The sequence below is a fragment of the Odontesthes bonariensis genome, chromosome 2, assembly GCF_027942865.1.
Source record: "Odontesthes bonariensis isolate fOdoBon6 chromosome 2, fOdoBon6.hap1, whole genome shotgun sequence".
Taxonomy (NCBI): Eukaryota; Metazoa; Chordata; class Actinopteri; order Atheriniformes; family Atherinopsidae; genus Odontesthes; species Odontesthes bonariensis.
The window spans coordinates 20,821,797-20,848,722 of record NC_134507.1 but is presented as its reverse complement, the minus strand read 5'-3'; the positions used below and the strand labels follow the sequence as shown (position 1 = coordinate 20,848,722).

Below are 26,926 nucleotides of genomic sequence, written 5' to 3'. Positions count from 1 at the left end.
CAACAAAGCAGTAAATCCCAATAACTAGCTGCAGAACCTGAATCTCCTCACTCAGACAGAATTGCTAACTCGTTATATTCTGTTTTCAGCTTAACTCTGACAGTATCTCCACTCTAAATTCCATTTCCATTTTAGTCCTTCAGCAGATGCTTTCAACTTAAGTGGTTAATAAATAAGGAGACATATTCAAGAAAGAAACCCTGGAGCAAGCTTTAAGTTTATCTATCTATTTAAAGGATGGAAAAAAAACTAATAGGAGTAAGTGAGTTAGGTATGTGAGGAGAGGAAGTGTTCTCAGAAGAGATAAGTCCTGAATAGATTCTTAAAGGTAAAAAGGGAGGCCCGTGATCTGATAGCAAATGGCAGCTTATTTGAGAACAGTGTTGAGACTGCTGACTATCAGATGAAAGCGGGAAAGCAGCGGTTGAAAAGTAGCCTAAGCCTGTATGGCTGAGTTTAGTTGGCTGGTTGCAAACCCCGAAGCATTAATGACTTTTGAGGTCATCTCGTGGGAAAGATGGCACCAAATAGATAGCCAGCAGTGATATAAGAATCCATGTGAGCAGATAAGTGGGCCAATGTGCGAGATGATACGTTGCAAAGAGATAGGGCCCCAGCACTGCGCCTTGGGGCACCCCTGCGGAGAGCCAGTGATAGGCGGACATGTATCCTTATCAAGTCACTGTGAAAGAAAATCCATGATAGAATACACTTGTTTTTCCCCCAAACAATTACTGCAGATCAATGCATCTGCCTGATTTTTTTTTTTAAGCTGACACAGATGTGTATCCAACATACCTGCTTTGCTCAGTTAAAATATCTCCATGATAGAGAACTTGACAACTCTCAGCAAAAATTTCACAGCAGCATTAGTCCCACCCAAGGACGCTGACAGGCCAATCATTAGTGCTGCCACAGTGTTCATCAAAATTTTCTTTTTCTTTTTTAAAACCAAGAAAACTCTGTAATCATGACAGGTAATCCAGTCGTTTCAGTGGAGTGGATTCATTAAAAGGTATGGACCACAGCAGTGTCCCTCAGTTTGAAGGGCATCATCATTATTGTATATCATTCTGCCTTATCGCCACCTAATGTACTGGAGTGGGAAAATAATTTTTCTATTGTGATCCAAAAAGAACTGTGCATAAAAATAGATTGAAATGTTTCAAAATGAGTCTACCCGCTGACTAATCTTCCCAATCTTCGTGAATGTTTAGACAACTAACAAACTAAAAAAAACATTTTAGTTCATTAGCTAAAGTTCCTCGGAATAAAGATTGTTTATCATCATCATATTTGGTTGAAAACACAGTTTCGGTGTCTCTACTGATGTCTGAAATCATGAAGTCTGCCCTCTGATCTACTAACTTTTGTAAGTCAATGAAGATACCTACACACTCAGATACTTTAATAATTACACCTTCAGTTTGACGTTTAATTCCCATGGCTGTAGCGGCAGAAGTGGCTAAGGATAGACTGTGTGGGCAGTGAAAGCGGACAAGCCACTCTCTGCACAAAAGAATGTTTTAACAAGTAGTTATTGCTGACTAAAAGGGTCTGTAATCAATGTTATTTTGAGGAGAATATCCGCAAGGAATAGAGCTACCAGCAAGCTGATGTTCCTTTTGTCCTTTCTTCAGTCCTCCCCTCCTCCTCCTTAATCGTTACCTCATTAAATTTTTTTCCTCCTTCACTTCCCATCATTTCTGCATCAAACGATCATATTTACTTTCTTCTTATTACCTTGCTTCCCTGCTCTTCTTTTCTGTCCATTATCGCTCTGAATTGTCTCACCAGCTTGTTTTTTTTTTTTTTGCTTTTTGGCATCTCTTGCACTTGTTTTTAAAATTTTCTTTCCTCCTTTAACACAGTGTAATTACAAGAGTGTTACAGCATCCATCTGGAGGACAACGTGCAATTACAAAGAGCAGCGAAAACCATCTCCGCCCACAGATTATCCTATGTACCAACGTGCATTCACATATTCCTATGCACATTACAGCAATGGTAGAAAATACATTTAAATGTCTTTCCTGTCTTTGTTAACTTCAGCAGAGTCTTCAGAATATGAGCAATCATGCCCTTTCAATTTACAAAAAAAAAACGCCTCTTAAAGTAAAATCATCGTATTTCATCTTTTCTAAAGACAGCAGAAGAAACAAGACGTTATATTTCAAAGGAGTGCTTTTAAAATCAACCACAGAACTTACATCGGTTGTCAGTAGTGGAGAGATGATTGCTGCCACAGGTGACTTCATTCACTAAGTGCACTGGCTGTACAAAACATCAAAGTTTTTATCTTTGAATGACCTTCACATACTTTATACGTCCGAGGAGAGTGGATTTAGAGAAACAGCAAATGATTGAAGTGGGAATGGACTGCCGCTTGTCTAACAATTCAAAGATTTCTCTTCCAACTAAAATGACCTACTTTGTGTTTGTTTACGCTTCCTTTTGATTTGCAGTTCTCATGTCTGTGGGTTGAGTTCTGTTTTGTTCTCACATGGCGTTTGTTAAAACAGAAAAAAGAAGCTTCACATGAAAAAGACAGATCTCCCACCGCCCATTAATTAGGGTAATATTCCCCACAAGGGCCTTTTTTCCATAAGCAAAATAAACTTCTCATAGTTTTTTAAAAAAAAGAGAGTGCTGTAATACAGACAATAGTTTGTGGAAGAGGGAAATACTGTTGGTGCCCTCTCTGGACGCTTCAAGTCTCCATGATTTCTTCTCAAGGCTGGTGGAAGTGAAAACAGTTGTCACTCGTGGAATCTGCTGTTTTACGGATCTTAGTGTAACATGGTAGAACAGCTCCCTCTGTTGCTTCTTTAACATATTGTCTGGTTTTCTGAAAGCCACAGCAAAGTGCAAAGAGAAGTCTATATTTTTAAGTGACTGTAAAATCTAAAGATCAGTGTATTAGCCATTGCTATATATATAAAGCTAAAACAGATGTGAAAAACGCAAATAAAATAAAGATTTACTTTATATTTATATATATATATATATATATATATATATATATATATATTATTTTATTTTATGCTATAAGAAAACATTTATATAATGGCTCTGTCATTTCCGGTATTTAAATTTAGGGCAGAGCTTAAAAAGCACAAACCATGAAGCTCAAAAGCAAACTGGCAGGGGACATGAATCACATTGGACATCTAATTTGCTAACCGCTCCACTCCACAATCATTTCCTGTAATTACAGCTCAGCCATAAACACTGAATATTTCCTGTGTAAGACACACGCAAAACAACTGCAACTTCAACAACAGGCATGACAGTGACGTTATGATGAATTACTCAAACAGCGGAGGAGGACTGCTCTCATAGGAAAGCAGCGTGACTTTGTGGCTGCAGCAGGAGACGGTATGTGTGAACCGGACAGCGAGCAATGCTGCAGGCGGGCTGAGGCTGAGACTCTGAAGATGGCAGAAAGGAAGTGGTTCAAACCACTGAGGCAACATGTAAGACTTTCAGCGCACAGCAGCCATGGGCTTCAGGCAGGAACGCTGTCAGGCTGACATTTAAGAAAGATGCTCAGGGCTTGATTAACAAGTCGGTTAAGGTCTTACACCACCAGTGAACTCATTTTAAAAGACTCATTTTAAATTCCTCCCCCACACACACACACATACAAAATCTCACAATTAAAGTGTTATCATTCTTTTTTCATAACTTGGATCTTTCAGCTACAGGTGTAGGCTGTTTAAGCTTTAATCAACTTTTCCAGTTGAATTAAACTGAACTCAAAACAGCCTTTTTTTGAACCTATAAAAAGCACAACAGTAATGGACTGGTTGTGTCCCAGTGGGCCAACAGGAAACGTTAACAAGCAAGAAAACGTGATGTGTGATGAACCTCTAAACTGAAGTCGAGCAGCAAATAGGCCTGCAGCATGGATGAAAAACAACCAAAGAAAGAGTTTGCTTTTTTTGAAGTATTCAGAGAAGCTAAACGAAAGAGGACGGTTTGTGTCTTTTTAGATTATTTTTAGATCTTGTCCAGCAACGACAAGCTGCAAAAAGAGAATCTTATCAATGACGTTTAAATGCATACACCAGCATCATATGATCTGTCCTTTTTTCAGATCTACTTATCAGGCCTTAGACCGGGTTTCCATTTACAGTGCATGACAGTTCAGGCTCACACAGTGGTGCCCTCATACCTGAGCGCGCTCCCCGGAGCCTGAACAGCACTCTGGAGCGAAATCCGGATGCGTCACTGTAAGAGCGGAACCTGGGCAGAGGCCACAGGGAGAAACGCTTCGTCTCCGGGTAGAGGTCCCCCTCCTCTTCTTCCATGGTCGCGTCCTCGCCAGGAGCAGAGGAGAAGCAAAGTGAAACTTCACACGAACATCAGCAGCGGTTTGCACGCCTCCTTCCTCCTCAAACTTTTCTGCGTGTTTACGCCCACCCCCTCTGAGAACCAAGTCATACAAATCAACCACTAACAGTAACTCTTTGAAATGCTTACAAAATTAGAGCGGTTATGAGTGACTGCTCGCGCCGTTCTTTGGATTTCTACCAATATAAAAATGACCTTTTATATAAGGGTGGAGTTGTAGTTGCTTGCATGAACTTGCATCGCCTTCCTCGCTGCTGCAACTTTTATTCTGTTTGCATGGAAATTGCTGTTTTCTTTTGCATTACATTTCAATATAATGCCAAGACATTGTCTTCACTTATTGCCCACCATGAAAAGAAGAGGCTACTTTGAAGGGATGTGTGCCGAATGCATATTCGCTGAAAATCGTACTTGCGAAAATAAAGAAAGCATATGAAACCTAAACTTGATCAAAAGCGATATAAAACCTTAAATGCGTAGCTTAGATTTGACAAATTTACAAAATATCAAAGTAATAACAAGTCAACTCAAGTAGGTGCAGCTTTTAAACGCTAGATGTCGACAAATTACCGCTCGGGTAGGAAAATACTGCTCTTCATCCATGTTGACACCCAATACTACACTTTTACTCCAAGATACTTTAAAAAGAAAGACCTCTCACTCTGCGCCCTTTTTAGTGAACAAGAAACGTTTGGACAACCTTTTGAACTTGATCAGTGTTGATTTGTTTGTGTTCATATCCAGAGCTAGTTTTCTTTTATTTGTTTTAATGCAGGCAACCAGGCTTAATCTACACTCTATGCCAGGCTGGCTCAACATGTACCTTCTCATGATATCATCAAATTTATATACTGATCTATAGATTTTAATTGATATGAAGCGGAAAGTACAAATGGTTCAGTTCTAAGGATTTATACATCAGGACACAATAAAAGAATCAGCTGGTCCTGAGATATTACACAGTGTCATTATGTATTGAACAAAAACTAAGTCAAAATGCTGAAGTAATGTGTGAAAAACTGAGTACAACTCGTGATTCAACAGCTTATAGAACTGCCTTTAGCAGCAATAGCCTCAAGTAATTGTTTTATGTTTGATGTTATCAGTCTCTCCCTGATTTTTTTCTCCCGATATTCTTTACTTCAGTTCAGGATTGCAGACCTTCCTGTGCGCACAGCTCTCTGAAGATCCCATTGAGGGTCCGCTGCTGTGCTTAAGATCAATTGTCCTGTTGCATGACCCAGTTTAGGACAAACTATAGCTGATAGATAGCCTAAAATTTGGCGCCACAATACTTTGGTGTGCAGTTATGCAGTTCATGGTCGACAAAATGACTGCACGGTGACCAGGCGGTGCGAATGCAAAAAAAGCCCAAATCATCACCTCTCCACCACCGTGCCTGACAGCTGGTGTGAGGTGTTTGCTGCTGATATGCTGTGTTTTGTGTTCTCCAAATGTGGGATACGACCAAACTTCTCCACTTTAGTCTCGTCTGTTTAGAGATCATTGTTCCAAGTAGTCTAGAGCAGAGGTCTTCAACAGGGGGTCCGCGGAGGTACTGCAGGGGGGTCGCGAAATCTTTGGTTGATTAGACTATTTTTTTTCAAACTGTTTTTTCTCACAAATTGTGTGCAAACGTGTGCCATCCACAGATGGTTTGAGGATTCATTGTCCCATCTACATGCATGTTTAAAGTTAAAATCTGTGGATTATTTGAATAGCTCAGTGTTGTATGCAAGACCTTTGTTTATAAATGGCAGTGGCACGGCCACCCTGTACCTTGCACATGTTTAAAATAAAAACATGAATATATTAACCTGTGTATTATTTGAATAGCTTAGTATTGAATGTACAATAACAGAGTAGCTATGTTTATACACGGCACTAGGCCCCGTTAAATATAAAACACAATTGTATGCCATATAAATAGTAGGGGGGTCCCTGCTCCAACTCTCCATCAGTTTGGGGGTCCCTCACTGGCCTGAAAAACGTTGAAGACCCCTGGTCTAGAAGATAAGTAAGAGTGTAACCTCTTCGCGTCAGACGATCTGTGGTCCGCACTCAGCAGTAGGACAGTTGGAGCTGTGTCCTGGATCTGCGGAGATGGGCTGAGGCACAGACTACAGACTCGACTGTACTGAATCCGCGGCCGCTTACTGAGGCAGTTACAGTAGGGAAGACTTTGGTAAGTTAACCGTCTCGAGTTTAACAAAATTACGAAACCGAATGAGCAAACTTTTTTTTGTTTCGTACAGTTAAAGTTTCCTCTTCACATTTTGACGTTGCTGGCTAGCAGCAGTCGCCAGTGTTAGCTGGGTTAACGTGGATGACAAAACTTCTTTGCGGGCACGTCAGATATCAATGGGCAGTTGCATGTCACGGCTTCGGCAGTGCAATAATGGCAGCTTTAAGTGTCGTGTTTCTATCATTTTCGATGTTTTGTGAATCGCTTTAAATGTCTGCGGTGTGCTAAGCTAACCTGAACCAGAAGTACCAGTTAACTTGAGGCCAGAGAGTCACAGCTGTGGGAGCTGCTAACACAATTGCGGCCAACGCGTTGTGGCAATCTGAAGTGTCTAACGTTAGCTAACCTCAGCTGTCTTGCGGGATGTTATTTTTCTGCCCGGGAGACCCGTCGACTTGTCGTCTGTTGCTTGTAACCCAAGACGTATTTTACTTTACACGGTGAGCATCCCCATTGTGTGTCGTTGTGGAAATAAAAGTGCTCCTCTGTAACTGTGAAGGCCTGTTAAACCTGCTGGTTTTATATGCTCCATTATGACCTGAAACTCTTTTCAGCTAAGCTGGAATCACCTGCCACACCAACAGTTTGACCCCCTGTGAGTCAGGCTTTTCATGAAGATTGTGCCCCCCCCCCCCCCCCCCCCCCCCTTTACATTTTGGTAATCTTAGTAAATGTCTCTTTGATATCTGTGTTGGAGATTTGCTAATCCCTAATAGATGGTCTACCCTGAGCACATGCAGTCTTTAACACGACTGAAGCCTTCTGCTCTGCAGCTGCTTTGTGACTTTTGATATGCAGCCACTGGTTTGAAGGGAAAAACTAAGCACTGACTCCTGTTACCTATCCTGTATGACCAGTTTATTGCCATATGGTGGCGAGCAAAGCCCTGTAGCAAATTCAAAGATTAGAGTTTACCAGGGGAAGGGTGTTGGAGCTCCAAAGAAATAATCGATCACAGTCGTGGTAACTTCCGAGTTTGGTGTCATTATATCCCCACTTGTTTTTTTTTTCCTTGTTCCATCCTATTACAGCAACTTTCATCGCTCAAGAAGCTTTTCTTTGCTTTGTGAATCCAAACCGCATGGGTGCAATGTGTTTGGACAAGAATCTGTTTTTGAAGTGTCCCGGTTTTGTGTTGGACCACATGAGCCTCATATCCTCCTGTCCTTATCCATGTAGGGGAAAGTTATGGTTGTCAAAGTATCTATACACGTAATATCAACATCGCAAAGGCATTTCGGCTTGAAACGGGACAAGCACAGGTGTGCCAGTGAGAGCTGAGTTTCTGCTTAGTGGAAGTTGTGCTTTTGTGCATGTTCCACAACTCGCCAGCGTGCACAGGTGCAGAAGTTAAATGCAGCCCTTGTTAAAACCTGAGATCAGCAGCACCACGTTTATTATCATATTATTTGTGTATATATATATATATTTCACAAATCCTCGTGGCAGTATTCAACAAAGATATGCCATATCACGTTATTCTAATATGCTGCCTGTGATGAAAGGGAGCGCTTGAATGTGAAGGACTCACTTGTGCACACATGCTGTCTGCCAGCAAAGGATAAAGTTGGGAGTCGGTACACAGAGACACAAATATCAGTGTTTCTCATGTTCTGCGTGGCCTGCAGTAATCTAATCAACAAATTTTTACATTTAACAACAATTTTTTATAAATATATGTGTGTGTGTGTGTATTTTAGGTGTCCTAACTGAACCTCTTTCAGCAGTTAACTGCTTAATGTGTCCTAACACACTGCAACAAAAATATTCAGGATTGTTTTGAGGAACACGAGAGATGGTTGAAGTGGTATATACAAAAATTCTGCAGATCTCAATCCGAAACTAATCGAATTTTTACAGACTCAGACCTCTGATTCTTACAGTGCTTTTCCAAAAAAAAAAAAAAAATCCGCTTGTCATGTCACGGCGCCTGATGCAACTGGACACATTCGAGGGCATGAGGAGTTCACATCTTACCATGTCAGGTGGTTTTAATTTAGTGGTTGATCGGTGTTTACGCACTCGGACGTGCATTCCTGCCACTATAAACTCTGCATCTGTGCTACAGTAGTACAAGCCTTTAAAGCCACCAGGTTGGAAAAAAAACAAAACAATAAGATCTTCTTTTACCGTGTTGTTGCCTGGGAAACTTGATATGATACGAGCACCGCTGTTATCAAAACTGCCTTTTGAATTATTGCTCAAAGACCTAAATTACAGTTATCATCAGGGCTTAAAAAGAGGTCAACTGGCCTATTTTCCTTTCTCTGTTTGAAGACGTTGGAATGAATGAAGCCTCTTTGATGAGAGTTTTTTGGGGGGGGGGGTTGGAAAAGAAGTCCAGTTGCTTTTTCTTTAAGCACGCTCCGATCACCCGGACTGTGTGACCACACATTTACATCAACTATAGGATGCGTATCTTGTTCAGAGTTTTTAGAAATAAAGTCTTTTCCATGTGTTTATGTAAAAGACTCGTCAGTTCGGTTTTGTTTATCGGTTTTGCCGATGCAGGCATAAAGAACATAAAAAAAACGGGTTGTAAAAGTCATAGTTTATATGTTTGTTTGTTTTTTGTTCACCGTGTTGATCATTTTGTTTGTTCGTAACAAAACTGCGTGCTTGCAGCTGAACTTGAGCACAGGATGGCTCCACTTTGAGACGTCTGTCTCATGACGACCAGTGTTTGTGCAGTGCTGAGATAGTCGCCTTTGAGTGCTGCTCCTTTCTCATGCCTGTGTGTCAAATGGGATGACTCGGGTAGATGCAGGGGCTAACTGAAAAGCTCCCAGCTCCCGAGTCTGTGCGCAACAACTGGGCCTTTTGTCCCTTCTTTGCCCCCCATCCACCCACACAGCGCTCATAATGTCGTGGAGAAAGAACGTCTTTATCTTTCGCCTTCCACAGACTCCTCTTGCTGCCATATTTGAGGCTCCGTCCAAAAAGACAACAGCTTAAACAGGCTGATGCGACAATATGCCCACAGTAACTCTGTGCCCACCCACACAAGCTTTGACATTGAGATGTTGAGATGCGAGCATTTGCACCCATAGGACGACACAGTGGTACTTCCAATCATTTCCTGTTTTACTAACAGCACGTTTCAGGGATGCGTCTGAGCTAAGCAAGGTAAATATCGCACCTTCTCTCAAGCAAAGGTCCTCAGGGTGTTTGTGTGATGTCTTTGTGCCAAACATGGCAGAGCTCAGTGGTGTCTTTTATTTAGTTTATTTATTTATTTTTTTACGTGCTCAGCTGTAGATGGAGGGAGGGGATTGAAGGGGCTGGACAGAGGCTTGCCAAATCAGATGAGCGAGCAGTTGGGAGGAGAAAGCTCAGAAAGTGAAAAAGGAGATGACTGCAAAGGAAGGTGTGGGGGGGGGTAAAGAGAAAGCAAGGGGGGGGGGGGGGGGGTTGGAGGAGGTAGAGGAGAGAGTGACAGTGAGTGGAGTGTGTGTGTAACAGGAAAAAAGGAGAGAAAAAAGGCTGAGAGAGTGGGCACGGCTGATATAAAAGGATAAAGGCGGGGTTGTGGTTTGTGTCACATGATCTGCTCGCTGGCTGTAGCCTGGTGAGCTCCAGGTGGCAGGGAGACCACAGACACAGTAGATACAGAGAGAGAGCGAGAGAGGGAGAAGGGAGCAAGGCTCACCACAAAGACAACTGAAATTCCTCGTTTCCTCCCTCCCGCCTCACACGTTTCTCTTTCCACTCTTTTTCTCTGTGTCCTTAAGGAATTCTTCCCAGCTCCGCTTGCCCCCGCTCCTCTTTCTCCACTCCCGGCCACAGCAGGCCAGGGAATGTCCCGGCGGCGAGATGCCTTATGTGGATCGACAGAACCGCATCTGTGGCTTTCTGGACATTGAGGAGAATGAGAGCAGCGGCAAGTTCCTGCGCCGTTACTTCATACTGGACACACAGCAGGGGAGCTTGGTGTGGTTCATGGACAACCCACAGGTAATTACAGCGTTGTGTTAGCCTAGCACTTAGCTTTATTTTTGGAATATAGTGTAAGAAATATGAAGATGTTTAAACTTGATGGAAATGAAACCATCTACGAGCAACTACTTGCCGGCTAACGTATGTTTGTTATCTGTAAAGATGATCAGCCTTCGTGCAACTGCAGGCCACTTATAGCTACGCTGTCTCCATTCATTATGAACACAAAATTAAGTAGACTCTAAACGTTCCCCTAACCAGGCAGTCTCACGAGGATGGCAGAACTTGTAATTATGTAATTCTAGCTGACAGAATTGGGAAGCACAGGAATATCTCAGGAGAAAACAGAGTGTCTGTGTTTTAGCTCCTGGCAGACATTGCTGTAAATCATTTAAAATGGGGTCAGAGGGAACTCGTATTTTTCTTAAATATAAACCCGAGATTAGCCTTTTGTCTTTTTGTCGTCTCGATGAGTCTGGGAAGCCGGTAGCTGTCTTTGCGCTGACCGCAGCGATCGGTGTCTGCTCCGTGACCCCTGGTGTCTTTTGGTCAGTGTAACTCCCCTCTAAGTCGGTGCATCATGCTGGTTTTAAGATGCTGTATTTGTAAGTGCTCCGTTACATGAAGTATTCATAAATGATGTAGCGTAGCAGAAAATTTAAATAATTGAGTAAGTCCCACTCTTTTTATAGAATGAAAAAGGTTAAATTTTAATGATGTTAAATCTGGATATCCTAGTTTCAGAAGCACAGCAAGGCACTGATATCAGCTATCGTGGATTTCAGCCAAAGTCTACTGTACTTTATATTATTGACTTACTTTGCCGAGCCTTTCTTCACTCCTCATCAGATTGCATCCTGTCTCCCACTGTAACAATATCTCTGTTGCTTCCTTTTTTAGAATGTACGTTTTCCTTTTGCCATTTTCCCACAGAACCTACCTATTGGTACGGACTGTGTTGGATCCCTCAAGCTCACCTACATCTCTAAGGTAAGCGGAGTCACTGCAGCAGCCGCAACACAGAATCATGTCATGGTATTAAGTTGAACTGGGAGCCTAACAATTGTGGGGTTTGTCCATCTCAAGGTCAGCGATGCCACTAAACTACGCCCGAAAGCAGAGTTCTGTTTTGGTAAGTAAGCACTGAACATTTTAGTCTTGCTTTCTTTTATTAACATTTGAATAAACAGTTTCCATTGCTGGCATAGTTTGGCTGATAGATCTTGAGCAACAGGCTTGATATGATTAATGATATTAAACAAGAATCTGAGGTGTTAGATAAATTTACTTAAGCTTGGCAAACATCAGTGCTTTTCCGCTTAATGAGATTTCAGTTAAGCTGAATACCGTTAATGTAACATAAGAGAGGACTGTTTACTGTCTTTGTCTGCTCCTTAAATTGGAAATGCACTACTGTCGACAGCCTTCCTTCACGCCTGACTGGCAGCCTTGTTCACCATTGTGTGTTTAGGCAACACACAAAGAGGCAGCAGACAGCAGCAGTTAATGATCGAGGTTTGGTTGACTCGGTTTAACCTTTTTGGGGATTGCTTGTGCACCTCAGGTGTGATGGCGACACTTTCACTTGATGAAACTTGATCCTTTGATTTATCTTTTATTTTTAGTTCAATAAATCCAGAGCAGGAAGGTTTCCGTCACATCTTCTCATCTAATGTGAATATTAAAGATTCCCTGTCGAGTTTATCTTGAAAGCCTTTGTCAAAACTCTGTTGTCTGTAACTGTGTTTTTAACCTTTTTAGAAAAAAAAAATCCTTTTTCATACTGCTCATTCAAAGCAAGTCTGTTGAACCTTTGTTGTGCCTTGTTGATCTCTTCGTAAGGTACGGGGGCAGAATGAGGGCACAAAGTTGAAATGTCAGTAGAAACCAGTAGGGGCTGTTGCCACAGAGCAGAATCAACATGTGTGTGAAAGTGATACGGCGCCATGCCACCTCTGTTTAGTCAGTATGAACAAACAAAGATGAGCAGTAGCTGCATAATGGAGCCTTTTTTTCGTAGCGTGACCTCTGTGGAGAAATGGCTTTACACAGGTGAATTGCTAGCTTTTAAGATTAGTTATTGCCATCTAATCTTAATTTCTTTCAACTTTGGGTGTAGGCGGTTGATGTGAGGTTGGGCACTTGTGGTGCACCTGAAGCGGTTGACTTTCTTTGAGCTTATCGAACATATGAAATGAGTCGTATCCAGTTCCTGCTTCACTCAAAGACTGCAGAGCGTAAAACTCAAAGTGCGTCCAAAGGCTCGCTTACATTAAAGTCATAACTGGTTATTTTCTCTGCTAAATTCTTTGCTGCTACATAATAATTTGACTGCAGACTGCGAGACGCTGCCACGACAACATGAATAAGTAATGTATGGGAGCTTAAAGAAGTGCGAGGGGAAGTGTGCTTTGCCAAATGTACAAACTGGTTTAAAAAAAGATTTGTACAAGTTGTGAATCCATTTTGAACCTTAGAAAAAAAAATGGTTTCCTTTAACCTGTGTGATTCCCACACATGGGGGGCCCCAGATATATATGGCAGCCCATAAAGTTCGGCCCACTTAATGCACACTGCCATGCGCAGGAAGAAGACCTGTTTGGTTATTCTGTTGAGAACTTGCTGCTGTTATAATTTAGCAACGTTTCACAGCACTTTAGTAACAGCAGAAAAAAACTAACAACCTTTTGAGCAACTTCAATCAGGCGACTTTCTGTTGCAGATCATTGACAGACCTCTCACTGCTGCAGGGGCAGAGACTGAAGATATTTAACCCCCACGTTACTGTAACGATCACAAGTCGTCTTAGGAGCCACTTATTGGCTGTTGCGATGGACGCGGCTGCGGTGTGTTCAGTTAGTGGCTGAGAGGTCAGAAATAGCACGACAGTGACATCATGAATGTAAGGGGGACAGGAAAAAGACTGATATTCTTTCACATCCTATGTAATGATGCGCAACAGCTACAAATAAATGTGTATTTGGCTACAGTTGAGTTTCTGTAAGAACCTTTTAAAGGCTCCAAATTAGGTTTTGCTTTTGTTGCTCAGTTTGTTTTCGACTCTGCTGCTCTCTTTTGACACCCAGTGGCTTCCTTAGGTTGTATATTTTGCACCTTTTAAGGATTGCCAGGTCTTTAGAAAAGTTTTAGATAATGCAGTAATTCAGACGACGTTATAAGAAAGACATAACTAGTAAAAGAAAATGCTAAACTCAGTTGTTGATAGTTTTACAGATTGCACCTTTTGAGATCAAATTTCAACCAAGTGAACTTACTTTCACCATTTAATTGCATTATTTGAGTTCAAATCTTAATTCATACTGAAATTTATTTATGGATCAACCTCTTTGGTTACCATTAATCATATATTTTGGGGCTGGAAGTAATCTAGTAACTATATATGTTCCACAAACAACCTGATTGGGTGATTCTGGCTTCTTAAAATTCTTCCCTTCTTTCAACAAAATAAAGTGCATCTTGATCCGTCATCGTCTGCACATCCTTTGTGGGCGAGATGGAAGTGTAAAATTGTGCACAGATAAGATCCAGTTTATTTAGGAATAAACATCCATCCCTGTTATTGTTTACATGCCCTTCTCCTCCTTTTCCATCCAATTCAATCACAGGAAATACTCGTGTGTGACCAGAAGTTGACCACCGTCGCTGTGTGTGTGTGTGTGTGTGTGTGTGTGTGTGTGTGTGTGTGTGTGCATACATATTGTCTGGCTGTGCGTACGCCAGTTGCCTTGTTGAGATTTCGACAGGATGCCGGCATCCTAATCGGAACCTGATTCTGAGATGCATGAGGTTATTTTTAAAATACCATTTGTGCGCCACATGTTTCACCGATATCTATGAATCCTTTCGTCGGCCCTCTTCCTAAATGGTGCAGCTCAAGAAGGAAGTATTTACTCAAGTTAGCTCGTGGTCGTCACCTTTACTGATTCTTTTATTGTGAGTTCTGTGTAATGGGAGGGATCGGGAGGATTTGTATGAACTTTGGTGCTCGGCTGCACTTCCCAGAAGCTCATATTGTTTTGTACCATGTTACTGTGAGTCACATCTGATGGCCCCTCTCCCAAATTTGCCATTCCAGTGCCCGAGAGACCACTGCACTTTCTCAACAATTAACCTCTCCTACGTACAGTGGACACATTTGTTCTCATTTAGATGACCTGCCGAAAATAATTGAAGAGTTTTAACTTTTCACAAAGATTTATTTACCAGGAAGTGGGGGTGGGGGGAGGGCTAAAGAGCTCTCGCATGTGTCTCAGAGCTGTACCAAACACACATAACTAGGATGAATGATCTTCATTGTGCCACAGAGTTTGCCTTTTGCCTTTTACAGCTCGCCCTCGACAGTTATACCAGTCCAGCTTTAATGTAATTTATTGCCATGGTGTTGAAAGGAAACAGAAGATACAAAGACGGCTTGAGCAGCAGAGCTGAAGGATTTACGGTGGAGAGAATGAGAGACAGGAGTTCTCTCAGCTCCTAAATGCTGATCCGCAGCTAATCAGCATTTGACCCAAAAATTTTTTGTGCGATTTAAAATGCTTTCTGCTCATTTTCATAGGGGTGTTAAAACTTGTGAGCATATTTGGCTGTTACTAGCTTTGGGCTTTTTCTCTTTTTTTTCCTCCATCATAATTTAAGCTGGGGAGGTAATGGCAGACTACAGCAGCTGAGTCTAGCTGGGGCATCATGCTGGCAGTGTGTGGGTAGAATCCCTCAGCTCAGTTGGGTTTCATTTCCAGAAAAAATTCAATTCAGTTCTGAGACTTATTTTATTTTGTATACAAGAAAGGCCAAAATCCAGTTGAAGCACCTCATCTTTGTGCTTTTAGTTCACACTTTCATGTGAGTCACATTATAAGACAGAGTGAATCGGATGATGTGTTGGAGTAAATGTAGTCAAGCTGTGACAGAAGAGGCCTGAATATGATTTCACTCTTTCTTTTGTTCCCACACCTGTTTTTATGACCCGTTAGTCATCAATGCTGGGATGAGGAAGTTCTTCCTGCAGGCCAATGATCAGCAGGACCTTGTGGACTGGGTGGACGCTCTCAATAAAGCCACCAAGATCACTGTGAGTCAAGCACACACACAAGACACACGCTTTATCAGCTGTGCTAAGCAGTTCATTTTGACTCATATTTTGTAACTTGGAAAAACTTTTTTTTTTTTTCTCCGCCTCCATTCAAACTGAATGAGAGGACTGTCAAGGAATTAGATAGAAGTGAGTCAGAGCATGACTAACAGGATGCTGTATTGTCATACTGAGTTCTGGGATAAAGGATTGTTTCCATTGTTCTCCTTGAAGCCTTTGCTGTGCAGATAGGAAATGGATATAAAACATGTTACGGGCTAGGCAGCATCTGCACATGCAAATTCACATACTCCACTTCAACGGTAGAGAAAATTGGTATTTGTTTGACCTGCAGCTGACCACCACAAAGCACCTTCCTGTACATTGTTTGTGTGTCTTCCCACTTATCAGGTGTGCGCTTTTTCTTTTCTTTATATTCCTAAGGTGCCAAAGTTGTCTGACGGCCAGCAGAACTCAGAAAACCAGAAGGCTTTACCAGATGTCGTTGGGCCCAAAAAACAAGTTTCCTATAGGACTGAAATAATTGGCGGAGTGCCCATTGTTACGCAGACACAGGTAGACACGCACTGAGCCACACACTGTATTTATGTGTCGTGCACATTAGCACACTTTGAAATCAGTAACAGATTTGAAAATATATTATCTTAAAAGTTCCTCTCAGGGGAAACGCAAGCGGCAAAATACCTCGTATGGATATGAAATGAGGATTCTGGCTTCACAGTTCCTATGAAATGGTTAAGCGGAGCACCGCAGAAGTCTTCTCTGATTGGTCGCTTCCACCGGCCTGTTTCGGCCACTAGTCACTTTTCACTGGATGCCAAATTAGTATGAATCTCAGATTTTCCCCACAATTTTCATTGTTTTCCAGAAAATGACAAAAATCCAAATTACCATGAAGAATTCTGGGGGAAAAGGTATTGCCAGGCCACATACTGGGTTATTGATACTGAATAGTGTTAGACGGGTAATATCAAATTTGATTCCACAAGGACATTTATTTTTAAACAATATCACAAATTTGCATGGAGTAAATCTATATGTTCATGGCTGTTTAATGAAAATCTAACAATTTTTATAAATGGCGAGTCATTTCTCAAGAAAAAGTTCCCAAAGGGAGCTGTGCTCGTGTAAACATCTGAGACTAAAATCATTCTTAATGTGTATTTATTTGATTTAGTGCAGCGACTGTAGGCATATTTTGACAAATGACTTGACCTTTTTCTTCAAGTTCTATTTAGAATGGATTGTGGTTGCTGTATTTTGCTAGTGTCGAAACTTTTAATTCCAATATTTTCTTCACCATCCAGCATGAAGGTGGTGATGGTGCAGAGAGGGTGGAGCGCGAGGCCATGCAGCGTTCCCACAGCCAGCTGCCATACTTTCTGGGCAGGCCGGCACAGGAGCACACTGTCATCAAGTCGGGCTACTGCGTCAAGCAAGGAGCCGTGGTGAGAGTCTTCCACCATCTTAAGTCTCTTTCACATGTACCTTTTCAAGCCAGGACTGTCGTGTCATGTGTGAAAGTACAGAGGCGGAAGTCAATCCGCCGCTGAGACGCCTCTGAGCCAGCAGGGAAGGTGGCAAATGAGGCAAAACGGGCCCGCCTTGTGTGTGCTGACACACATTAAGCCGGCATTGTGGAACATGGCACTCTTAATTTGTGGTGCTGTCGTTACTCAGCTGATTCTGCAACACCGGCTTGAAGTGTGTAAGGACACGGTAATGCGGGGCTGATCCAGCTCTGTTCGGTATGTGCGTATTACACGGAGGGGCAGCGGCGGGTTAGCGAGGATGTCTGTTTTTTTTGCGCTTATAAGGCGCAAGCGATGTGTGAAACCGGCTTTTGTTTTCTCTCTGGCTTAGCTGGTTTCATTACTTATTCAAGTTGTTAGTAAAAGGCAAATCACTGCATCAAGCTTGACTATGCAACATTATTATAATCGATCCAAAGTTACAGCTTAAAGCGAAGTAATTTGCAAAAATGAGCAGCACTGTCGAGCTTGAGAGAATTCAGTCTTTTGACTTGTTTAAATTTGGGGCTAAGAAAGAAGATTAGGTGTTCAAAGAAATGCCACCTGCCCAGTATGCACAGTTGTGTACTTTGAATGTTTCCAAGATTAATGGGCTTACCCCTCTGTTAAAGGACAATGTGGATAGAATATATAGAAACTTTAAAATATATGAATATCTCCATCATTGTAGCAAAGTGGCAGCTGTGACCATTCTTATTATTCCTGGAAACTGCACAAAAGGTCTTCATATCTTTTCCTCTTTCTCCCCAGATGAGGAACTGGAAGCGGCGATATTTCCTTCTGGAAGAAAACTCAATGAGTTACTTCAAGTCCGATTTGGTAATTAAACTTGAATAAGTCACACGGATACATTTTTATTCATAATACATGTGAATTTACTTCCACCCCGCTGTCTAAGGCAGAGCAATGGCTCTCACAGTCCCAAGTTCCAGCTTGTTTTATCCACAGTCTGTGGAATTCCCTGCCTTCACCCAACATGTCCCCTCATGCCCTACTCCCCCCGTCACACACGTACACACTGTCCTCAGGACAACACTGCACATCCCATACGCTGTCCTCGTCAGGGTCTGCCCCTATTTGACCATTTTATCTGTGTATTTGGCTATCAACAGGCCCCAAGGACACACACTCTGTCTGCCGGGTCAAGAAAAGTTACTGCAGTCAGGGTTTGAAGTCCACTACTTCCAGGAGTGTTCACTTTTTCCTCTTTATGTGAAACAGAAGACAAGCTCAGGCTCACTGTATAAAGTGTACTTGAAAATGAATGATATACCTACAGCTGATTATATTTACCCTTTTGTTATGAGCTGTGTTTTCTTGCCTTCAGGAGAAAGAGCCCCTGAGAATGATCCCACTAAAGGAAGTTCACAAAGTCCAGGAGTGCAAACAGAGGTATTTAACATGTCCGGACATTTTCCCATTGTACAAAAAATGTCTTTGTGTTTGATGAAGATAGATTGGCTATAGATAAGATAAATATGATTCAACTTGTTTTCTGCCTTCTTGCAGTGACATTATGATGAGAGATAATCTGTTTGAGGTCGTCACCACATCAAGAACATTTTACATCCAGGTATGTTTTCTGTCATGAAAGGAACGAAGCTTATTCCCACAGCTCTTCCTCAGAGCTCTGCCAGATGTTGCTCGATGTCAGGATTTCTTTTCTTTACTATCTGCAGGTTTCCCCTCCCATCATTCGCCTTCTCATTGTTTCATTTTCCACACTCTGTTCCTACTGTCATTTCTGTCTTTGTTTTTTTTCCCCTGCCTCCACTAGGCGGACAGTCCAGAGGACATGCACAGCTGGATCAAGGCTGTTTCAGGGGCCATTGTGGCTCAGCGGGGGCCCGGGAGGTCAGCTGCCACAGTATGTATCTTGCACGACAGCACGGTCCCAAGTAGATTTAAGTTTTACTCTAACTTAAGGAGAAAATTAAAATGACTTATTTTTGTTGTAGCACAAGCAGAACTTGGGATATGTGGAGTGACATCTAGTGGTGGGAAGAGTCCAATTATGACGTTGCACAAGACTCATTTGTGTTGTTTCACTCAAGTCATTTCTTCATTATTTATTGTTTCTTCTTCTCCCAGGAGCTCAGTCGGCTTTAGGGGGAATCATTTTTGACATTTCAGTCAGAATATTAGTTAGGGTTTCTACAGTCCACAAAACAAGAGCACTTGTGCTCTAAATTGTGCTCTGTGGAGATCACACCAATAACTCCTGATCTGTGGACTGGAACAGAGAAACGTGAAAAGAAGCATCATTTGCTGCTTGAAAACCACTGATATCATGTAATTTGATAGGCAGTTTTTACAGTAGAGGCCTTGAACTCACAACGGCTTATGTTCCTCATCTCTCCACATCACCACCCACCAACAAAATACGGATTTTCTTACTCTACGTCTTTGGACTTTTATGTACATAAGGCACTCGACAGATGATAGATGCCCATAAAGAAGAGGAAGGCAGACCGATGCGGGGTAACATGTACCTCAGGTCTTCAGCTGGAGACGATCAATCTCCAGCTCTCAGCAGTAAATGATACTGTATGAATTTTGCAACTTGATAACTTTTGTCAGCAGGCTACATTCAGAAAAAAACAAGCAATTAAACCTTGAAGGAGAGAAGAGAAGTGAACCGCTCCCACAGTCCTTGCTGCAGAGGAAAGACTGGGATCATTCTCTGCACAGCATCTGTCTCTACGTCTCCCTCTGTGGCCTCCTGTGTCCTTCTCACTCTCTTGGTTGTTTTCCCTCTCTGATGCCGTTTCTTTCTATCCTCTTTCTTTTCTTGATTTTAAAAAAAAAAAAAAAAAAAAAATTATTTATTTTTTTCACTTCCTCTCCACCTTCTATTCTCCCGGTGGAAAACGGCCCATCTGCTCTAATCCTGCTTTGCACTGTGTTGTTGCAGATGCGGCAGGCCAGACGGCTGTCGAACCCCTGTATACAGAGGTATACGTCTCGAATCGGGGAGTGCAGCAGCACGTATGTCAGCTCGTCTAAATCCCCCTTATAAACTATAAGTTCACCTTTTCAGTACTTTTTTTTCCTCTCACTGGCTGGCCCTTTCGGTTTAGACATTATGAGAGCAGATCAGATCTGACTTCACATCTGATGCTGTTTGTTTTTGTTTTTTTCCTTTTTATGCTAAGTACCAACCACATCCCAAGTCTGGCATTGATAACCCAACAGGCCCTCTTGCCTTCACGCCCTCATCCTTGCTGCTTCTCTTGTTTACCTGCCCTCCTCTTTTGCTTTTCTTTTGCTAAACTGTCACATAAAGCTCAACTCTTATGGTTCAGGTCTATTGCATTCAAATTTGCTACTGAACAGATCCAAATCTTACATCAGGAGAAGGACTCCACTAAATGTCCTTTGAGGCTGGCATCGAGATGTTCGCATACACAGTCAAACCCTAAAATGCTCTAATTTACCACAAAAAGAGTCAGTCAGATGCGATTTAATCTAGATACACAGTTCGATTTTTATTATCTGTGTTGTGTTTTCTTTTTTTTTTTTTTTTTTCCCAAATTCATTTATAAACTAGATAAGTTGTCTCTAATGTGCAACATGGAAGCGCTGCGTATCAACAATAAAATGATAAAACATCACGACACACCATAAGAACATTTGGTTACCAGAGGAAATGCAAAATTAGTTTAGAAATACTTCAGCCGCAGAAAGGATGATGTCAACCAAAAGCTGGTGCCTGGTCACGGTGTCGTGCACAACCAAAAATAACAGCTCATTTGTTATTTAAATTGTCTCTGCGAAGCTCTGTCTGATGAGCAAAGACCAGGAAAGAAAAAAAAAAAGCAACATTTTCAACGATATAAAGATGGGTTATGGTGAGAAAAGTTAAGCACTCCCCTTGAAAATCACCCCAATCGCTCTTGAAGGATTCCTTCAATAAAGAAATATTTCACTCATGTAAATCCTGTATGTTTTTTTTTATATTGCCATATTTTTTTCCAGCATCACTCAGCCGTAGTCATGCATTTTACAGCTGATGGTGTGCTTCTCTCGCACACGTTAGCTGCCTCCACAGGTATGATGACTCAAACCAAGCATACCTCTTTACAATGCTTAAGAAATTACATTTTGCCCAGATACAAGACCATTGTGAACATTTGGAATATGACCAATCTCAGCTTGCAATCCCTTCACTTGTGCCCCTTCCTTCTGTTTTCACCATTGGTGATGATGTATAAGTGGAAACGTACATCTCAAATGCATCCACAAACATAAAGCAAACTGGCTGCATGATCTGTCCAACCAGCTTAGCAACGAATACTTTACTGTTTCTATCTTTGTCGTTTTGCTGTCTTTCACACCTTGTTTCTCTTCCCTTTCGTGCCCTCTTCTCTCTGCAGTCTGCTGCAGCTGTGTACCTGTCTTAGATGTGTGACATCCTGCTTGTCTCTCCTCTTCCCTCCTGTTCGCTGCTTGTATGTTTTCTTTCCTCTTTCTCATAGACATGATAATAAGATACTTGTTTCTGTGTAGACGCCTGATACCTTTGTGTGCTAAATGTTAAACTTTTTCACAATTTTATAATGAGCTCACTTGTGCTGAATCCACACGTCCAGAGTCAAAAATGATGGGTTTTCCAGAGCTTATTCGGTATACAAAGGGCTAATGGAACATCATCTGCATTATGTGGTGATAACTGTTCATCAGACCAGCCAGCATTTTTCAAGTCTGTGTGGAAGAATATGTGGCAATTGTTCTTATGTCTCCTTAAGTCTAACTGGAGCTTGATTTTTGGTCGTTTGGATTTAACATGTGTAATGCATCTTTTAATGCACGTGTTGCTCATATTTAGGTTTTTAAACACATATGAGTCATATTCCTAAATCTTCTGAGGTTTAAATGACTATTTAGGTGATCAGAAGTCGAACAGCCCTGCAAAGTGACACCGTGTTACTGTGCAACTGTAGCATCTGTGGGAGAATCTGTGCGTTTCAAAATATAGAAGCGTTAAGGTTGCTGATGCCTGCCCAGCAGTGTCTGGTGCTTTGTAGCTGCCATGTTTGTCTAACCCATGTTTCACCTGTTGCTCTGTGGCTACCCATCCTTTGCTGTCTCTGTCTCTACTGTGAGTTTCTCTCTTTCTTCTTCTGCCTCTGTTTTTTCCAGAGATTGAAATCTGAAAATGAAAAGCTGTGAAATAATGAGCAACAACCACTGCTTCCAAAGGCGCTCTGTCTGAACTTCCACTTCAACCTGTTGTGACTACCAAAACTAAAACCTGTTGACACCACTATTCCTGCTACCTCTACTACTACTACTACTACTACTACTACTACTACTACTACTACTGCAACCCTCTCCACTCTCTAGCAATGCTTCATTCTTCAGCTTCTACAACCTTCAAGTTGCATGAGGCTCCACACGCTGGTGCTAATTTCAAGTCTGTAACTCCCCTTCTCATATAAACTACACCCATCAGGATTTGACTTTTCTCGCTAACGCCAGCTTGTCTCCCCATTCTCGCTCTCTCTGTGTCCCGCTGTCTTTGTTGCAGGAACACGGCAGCCGCTCCACTTTCTACCGCAGCCCCGCGGGTCCCCCCGTCCCTCGCTCGCCCATATCTGCCATGCCACCATGCTACCCAGAGTGGGGCGCTGCTGTCACGTGCGGCCCACGCTCGCAGCCTGGCGTGGGACAGCGAGCACTTCATGAGCCTGCTGCCACGCCCCAGTCACAGCCACACGCCAGCACGCCTGTCCCTGCAGGAGACACGCCTGGCAAAGTGACCTGCCAGCCACCCGTGACCACGATCACTAACTCGGAGGAGTCGCCGTGGCGACGGCGGAGCAGCTTTGAGCCCCACATGCCCGAAACCCCCATGGACCAAGATGATGCTGATCTACCAGTGAGTGAGGTTTGACCCACTGAACTGGACTTAAATGCTTTCTATCCTGGAAGGATAAAGAGGAAACTCTGTGATCCGGGCTTTAGTTTTCTAAACAAAGCTGGATCGCAAACTCATCTTTGGAGTTCCTCCATCTGAGTGCAAGAGAAACAAGTTGGGTCACCTCTGAACTGCACTCATGTGCCAAAGACGACCCAGACTTCCCCCTCACCCCTCTGCCTGCCTGCTGTCGCAGTTAGAATGGCACAGTTATTTACTAAGTGTTGATGTTGTCAAAACAAAACTACATATTTTACTTAACTTGTTCAGAATTCAACAGCAGAGCTGTATTTTAACGCGTACAGGCACAGTGATTTTTGTAAGCCACTTTGTGCCGGGGAAAAAAAAAAAGGGATGTGGGCTAAAACCTGAATAATCAACCAGTACTAGACTGTATGGTCCTTTCATACACTCATTATTGTAACACTGGATAAAACAGCAAGACAGCAAGAAGACAATATACAGACTAAATGTTTTGCTGCCACATTTATTCCATTTTTGTAAAGCTACCACTTGTTTTTTTTTTTATTTCTTGGAGGGGGGTTAAGATCAGTTATGTCCTCAATTAACTTTTTGTTCACGGAGTAAACTGTTAATGACCACTCACATGTAAATCTACCATGAATAGTTTTTACAGTAAAGCCACCTCTGGTTGTTGAGTAAGAGAGACTGCAAATGTTTGAGCTATAAAAGCATGTGCGTCACCTCTCAACGTGAGGCAGCCTCTTCGGCATTTCAGCGTGATGCTTTGTGGACTCTCGATGTATTGGCAGCAGCATTTTAAGTAAACACGACAAATGTAAAGGGGTGTACTTCTATGCATTTTGTAATTTCTGAGAAAAACACAAGAGAACGCAGGGTCAGCCGCCGATCGGTCCTGACAAACTGAAGACGGTAAAGTGTGAACACGATGATTAGTCACTCCCATTGCATGCTAACATTTATGGACTACAGGTGGTCGTTCGGCTTTTAGTTTATTCTTTTAATTATTATTATCTACAGATGTTCTGGTTGTTGTGAGTTTGCAGAGTAGAAACAGGTTTATTTTTATGCTTTTAGACCTGTCCTGTTCCTGTTCTTTTGAATTTGTGTTGTCAGTCCAATTCTTGGCAGCTGCCTCATGGTGTAATCTAAAAGTGTCCCATTTTAAGCCTGCTAAATAATACACACTAATCTGTTTCTGTTTTAAGTGCCTGTCTTATTTCAGTCTGAGAAAGTCTACCTATTTCAGTCCCTTTTCAGTCTGGTGTAATTGGTTTGAATTGTCTATTTATTATGTGGATGACTTGAAAGAAATAAACACTGAAAATGCTTTGGCGTGTGAGAGTTGTGCTTATCTATGTCGGAACAACACGACCAGTCTGTGGTGGAACTCGAGAAGTTTCCAGAGTCCGTAAAGAAGGAAATTGTGCAGCATTCATTGCTTGATTTGACTGATTTGATTTTGCAGTAACTGATCAAATCCTCCTCTGCCCTCTTGTGGAGAGCAAAATCATTTCCACTCAGGTTCCCTTTCATTAAAATGTCATTGGGCTCCATAAACCAGTAGTTTGGGATTCAACAGTGAAAGGCTGATTCACTTTCCAAAATGGCAGTTCTGGCTGGGCACAAATATATTGCAGGAGAAGGAAAATGTTTGAAAATCAGTAAAAAAAAAAAATGCAATAAAGCTGCACAGCGCAGTGGGAAAAAGTGATACAATGGGATGCATCATGAAACAATTGCTTGAACATAAAGTGAAAATTGAGCTTACTTCTGATTCTCTAAGAGTGCAAAATAAACCACCACAAGACCAAACCACGTCAATCAAAATAAATTCACGTGTCAAATGTTTAAAAAAGCAACAGAATGTAGCTGTAGATATATGTGCATCTTAAGTAAAAGCAGCAGTTTAAAAGCAAATGTATTGAAATGATTCTGTAATTAAAAGGCATTAATATTGCAAAAATAACTCCCCGCAAATGTTACACCATCGGATAGGTTTTAATACTTAAGAATTCAATAAGAAATATGTCCAACCGTTTGAGTTTTTACACATTTCTTATATTTGTAATACTGCACTATGTCTGAGAGTTAAATCTTAATCTACAACTACAGCCAGTCGAGGTAAAACAGGATCTATTTCCATATGTGCTGTGGCGTAGAACTACAAGTCGGTGAAGTGAAGCACAAGTATCTTGCTTTAAATGAGTAGTTTCCCATTGTTTGCATTATACATCACACGACATAATGCAATAAACCGCTATGCATTTCGTGCCTTGAGTGTCTTTCATCATCTTGTGATGAGGCTTTCCTCACATGTTCAGCCTTTGGCCTGAAACAGTGTGTACAGATGGATTTACAGAGTGAGATCATGGAGCAACGCTGAATATTCAAAACCTCTTTAACCAGCCAAATAAGAAGCGGTGGCACATTCTGGGCTTCGGACTTCAGCTTATTGTGGACACTACAGAGCTGATGAGGACCGTGTGAAGTTGTTTGCAAAAGATGGAAAACAGCACACACAGCTGGATGTGATCTCGGAGCAGGAGCCTGTGGATTCGTCCTCACACTCTCGGCACATCACTGGAGGCTGCAAGGCTTTAGTGTGGTTTCAGACACTGAGCTGAAGTCCCTCTTTGGCCCTTCAAGATCTTCGCTCACAGCCAAGACGAGATCACACAGACCTCAGCGGCATCCATCCTCGGCTGTGTTACTGCCCTCGGTTTGAGAATGGGTGTTCCTTACACATGAGGTTGTTTTCATCTGCAGATTTTCCCACCGATTCTCACCAATGTAGTCCTACAAAAAGAGACGTTGTTGATACTCGGAAGGTCTTACTGGTGCTGTGAGTTTCATTCATTTTTTACATTAGCCAACAATGTGTGTTGTTATTTATTGAATATATTTGGAACTTTTTTCTCCAATCAAATAAAACCCCTCTCATTTAGGTAAAAAAAAAGTCTTACCCTGAATTCTGGGTCATATTCAACATTGCATACACTATGCTTTCTGTGCTGCCCCCCCATCCCTTTATGTCCCTGTACTAATTGCCTTTTAGATACAGAATCTTGTGTTACCCTGACCTCTGGCACACCACAGGGTGTCTTGTCCCCCAAGTCCCTCTCTGCCATTCATCCTCCAGGGGCCATTCAAACAATCCTGTGCCTACAGTCAATCTCGTTGTGTTGAGCCGTTTTATGACGCCGATTTACTGCTGTAGAGTTTATTACTCATGCAGCTCACTACAGACTAAATCCAACAGAGGTCTGTTGTTTCCCGGCAGTTATGTTTGTGCTTGAAATGTGTGTCACTGCCTCCAAATACTGAGAAATAATAAAAGATAAATCAAAGTTTAGGGTTGATTTATAGTAGATCTAGTTTGACAGAGACTGATGTGGCACAGATTGTTATTGATGTCTCTTAAGACTGCCAAGTTATTCAGACATGTGCTGCACAACACTCAAATAAGATCATAGTAAAAGGATAAATAATTTCTCTTCACATTCCTCCCGTAATGGAAAAAAAAAATAAAAATCTGGCATGGATGTGCAACATTAATTCCCACAATCCCCCTCCCCCCCCCCCCCAACCTTTTTCCACCCCTGATTTTTCTAATTAGCCATAAGGCTTGTTCATGCCAGGAGTGACTAATTTATGAGGGAGTTGTAAAACAAAAAAACAAAACAAATAAAACTGTAAGGAAACAGGCCTGCAGGGTGTGTGGAGTGGAGGGCAGGGCAGCATGTAAAACAAATGGGCTGCATGACTCCTCAAACCTTCCGCCAGAGGGTTTTTGCAGTTTTCTACTTTTTGGTTTTGATTTCGAATTGTAAGTTTTTAATAAA

The 26,926-nt window shown here is 42.0% G+C and overlaps 2 protein-coding genes across 8 annotated transcripts in view; one reads left to right on the top strand and one right to left on the bottom strand.

The window, feature by feature from the left end:
* The window catches only part of phactr2 (phosphatase and actin regulator 2), a 51,918-nt gene extending 47,582 nt beyond the window's left edge, over positions 1-4,336 (bottom strand). The window contains exon 1 of one of the 2 annotated variants that reach the window (XM_075478706.1): positions 4,178-4,336. In XM_075478706.1, the coding sequence (XP_075334821.1) occupies positions 4,178-4,313 (136 nt within the window). In that variant the 5' untranslated portion in view covers positions 4,314-4,336. The remainder of the gene's footprint in view (positions 1-4,177) is intronic. The other variant, XM_075478737.1, reaches the window with a different exon arrangement.
* A 2,083-nt stretch (positions 4,337-6,419) lies between these two features.
* LOC142396119 (pleckstrin homology domain-containing family A member 1-like) lies at positions 6,420-24,411 on the top strand. 6 transcript variants are annotated; one of them, XM_075478655.1, is made up of 14 exons: positions 6,420-6,541; positions 10,333-10,555; positions 11,471-11,527; positions 11,624-11,669; positions 15,529-15,626; positions 16,071-16,202; positions 16,955-17,095; positions 17,930-17,998; positions 18,507-18,571; positions 18,689-18,752; positions 18,957-19,046; positions 20,094-20,167; positions 21,556-21,630; positions 22,710-23,036. In XM_075478655.1, exons 2-14 carry the CDS (start codon positions 10,415-10,417, stop codon positions 22,939-22,941), a joined length of 1,284 nt encoding a protein of 427 aa, XP_075334770.1. In that variant the 5' UTR covers positions 6,420-6,541; positions 10,333-10,414; the 3' UTR covers positions 22,942-23,036. The 6 variants fall into 6 exon arrangements, with proteins under 6 accessions (XP_075334770.1, XP_075334794.1, XP_075334785.1 ...); XM_075478679.1 differs by lacking the exon at positions 22,710-23,036 and adding an exon at positions 22,322-22,523; XM_075478670.1 differs by lacking the exon at positions 21,556-21,630.
* The last annotated feature ends 2,515 nt before the right edge of the window (positions 24,412-26,926 follow it).

Coding starts and splice junctions, on each gene's coding strand:
- LOC142396119 (XM_075478655.1), top strand. CDS start 10,415: ATGCCTTATGTGGATCGACAGAACCGCATCTGTGGCTTTCTGGACATT. Junction 11,528..11,623: donor AGCTCACCTACATCTCTAAG/GTAAGCGGAGTC, acceptor GTCCATCTCAAG/GTCAGCGATGCCACTAAACT. Junction 18,572..18,688: donor GTCCAGGAGTGCAAACAGAG/GTATTTAACATG, acceptor GCCTTCTTGCAG/TGACATTATGATGAGAGATA.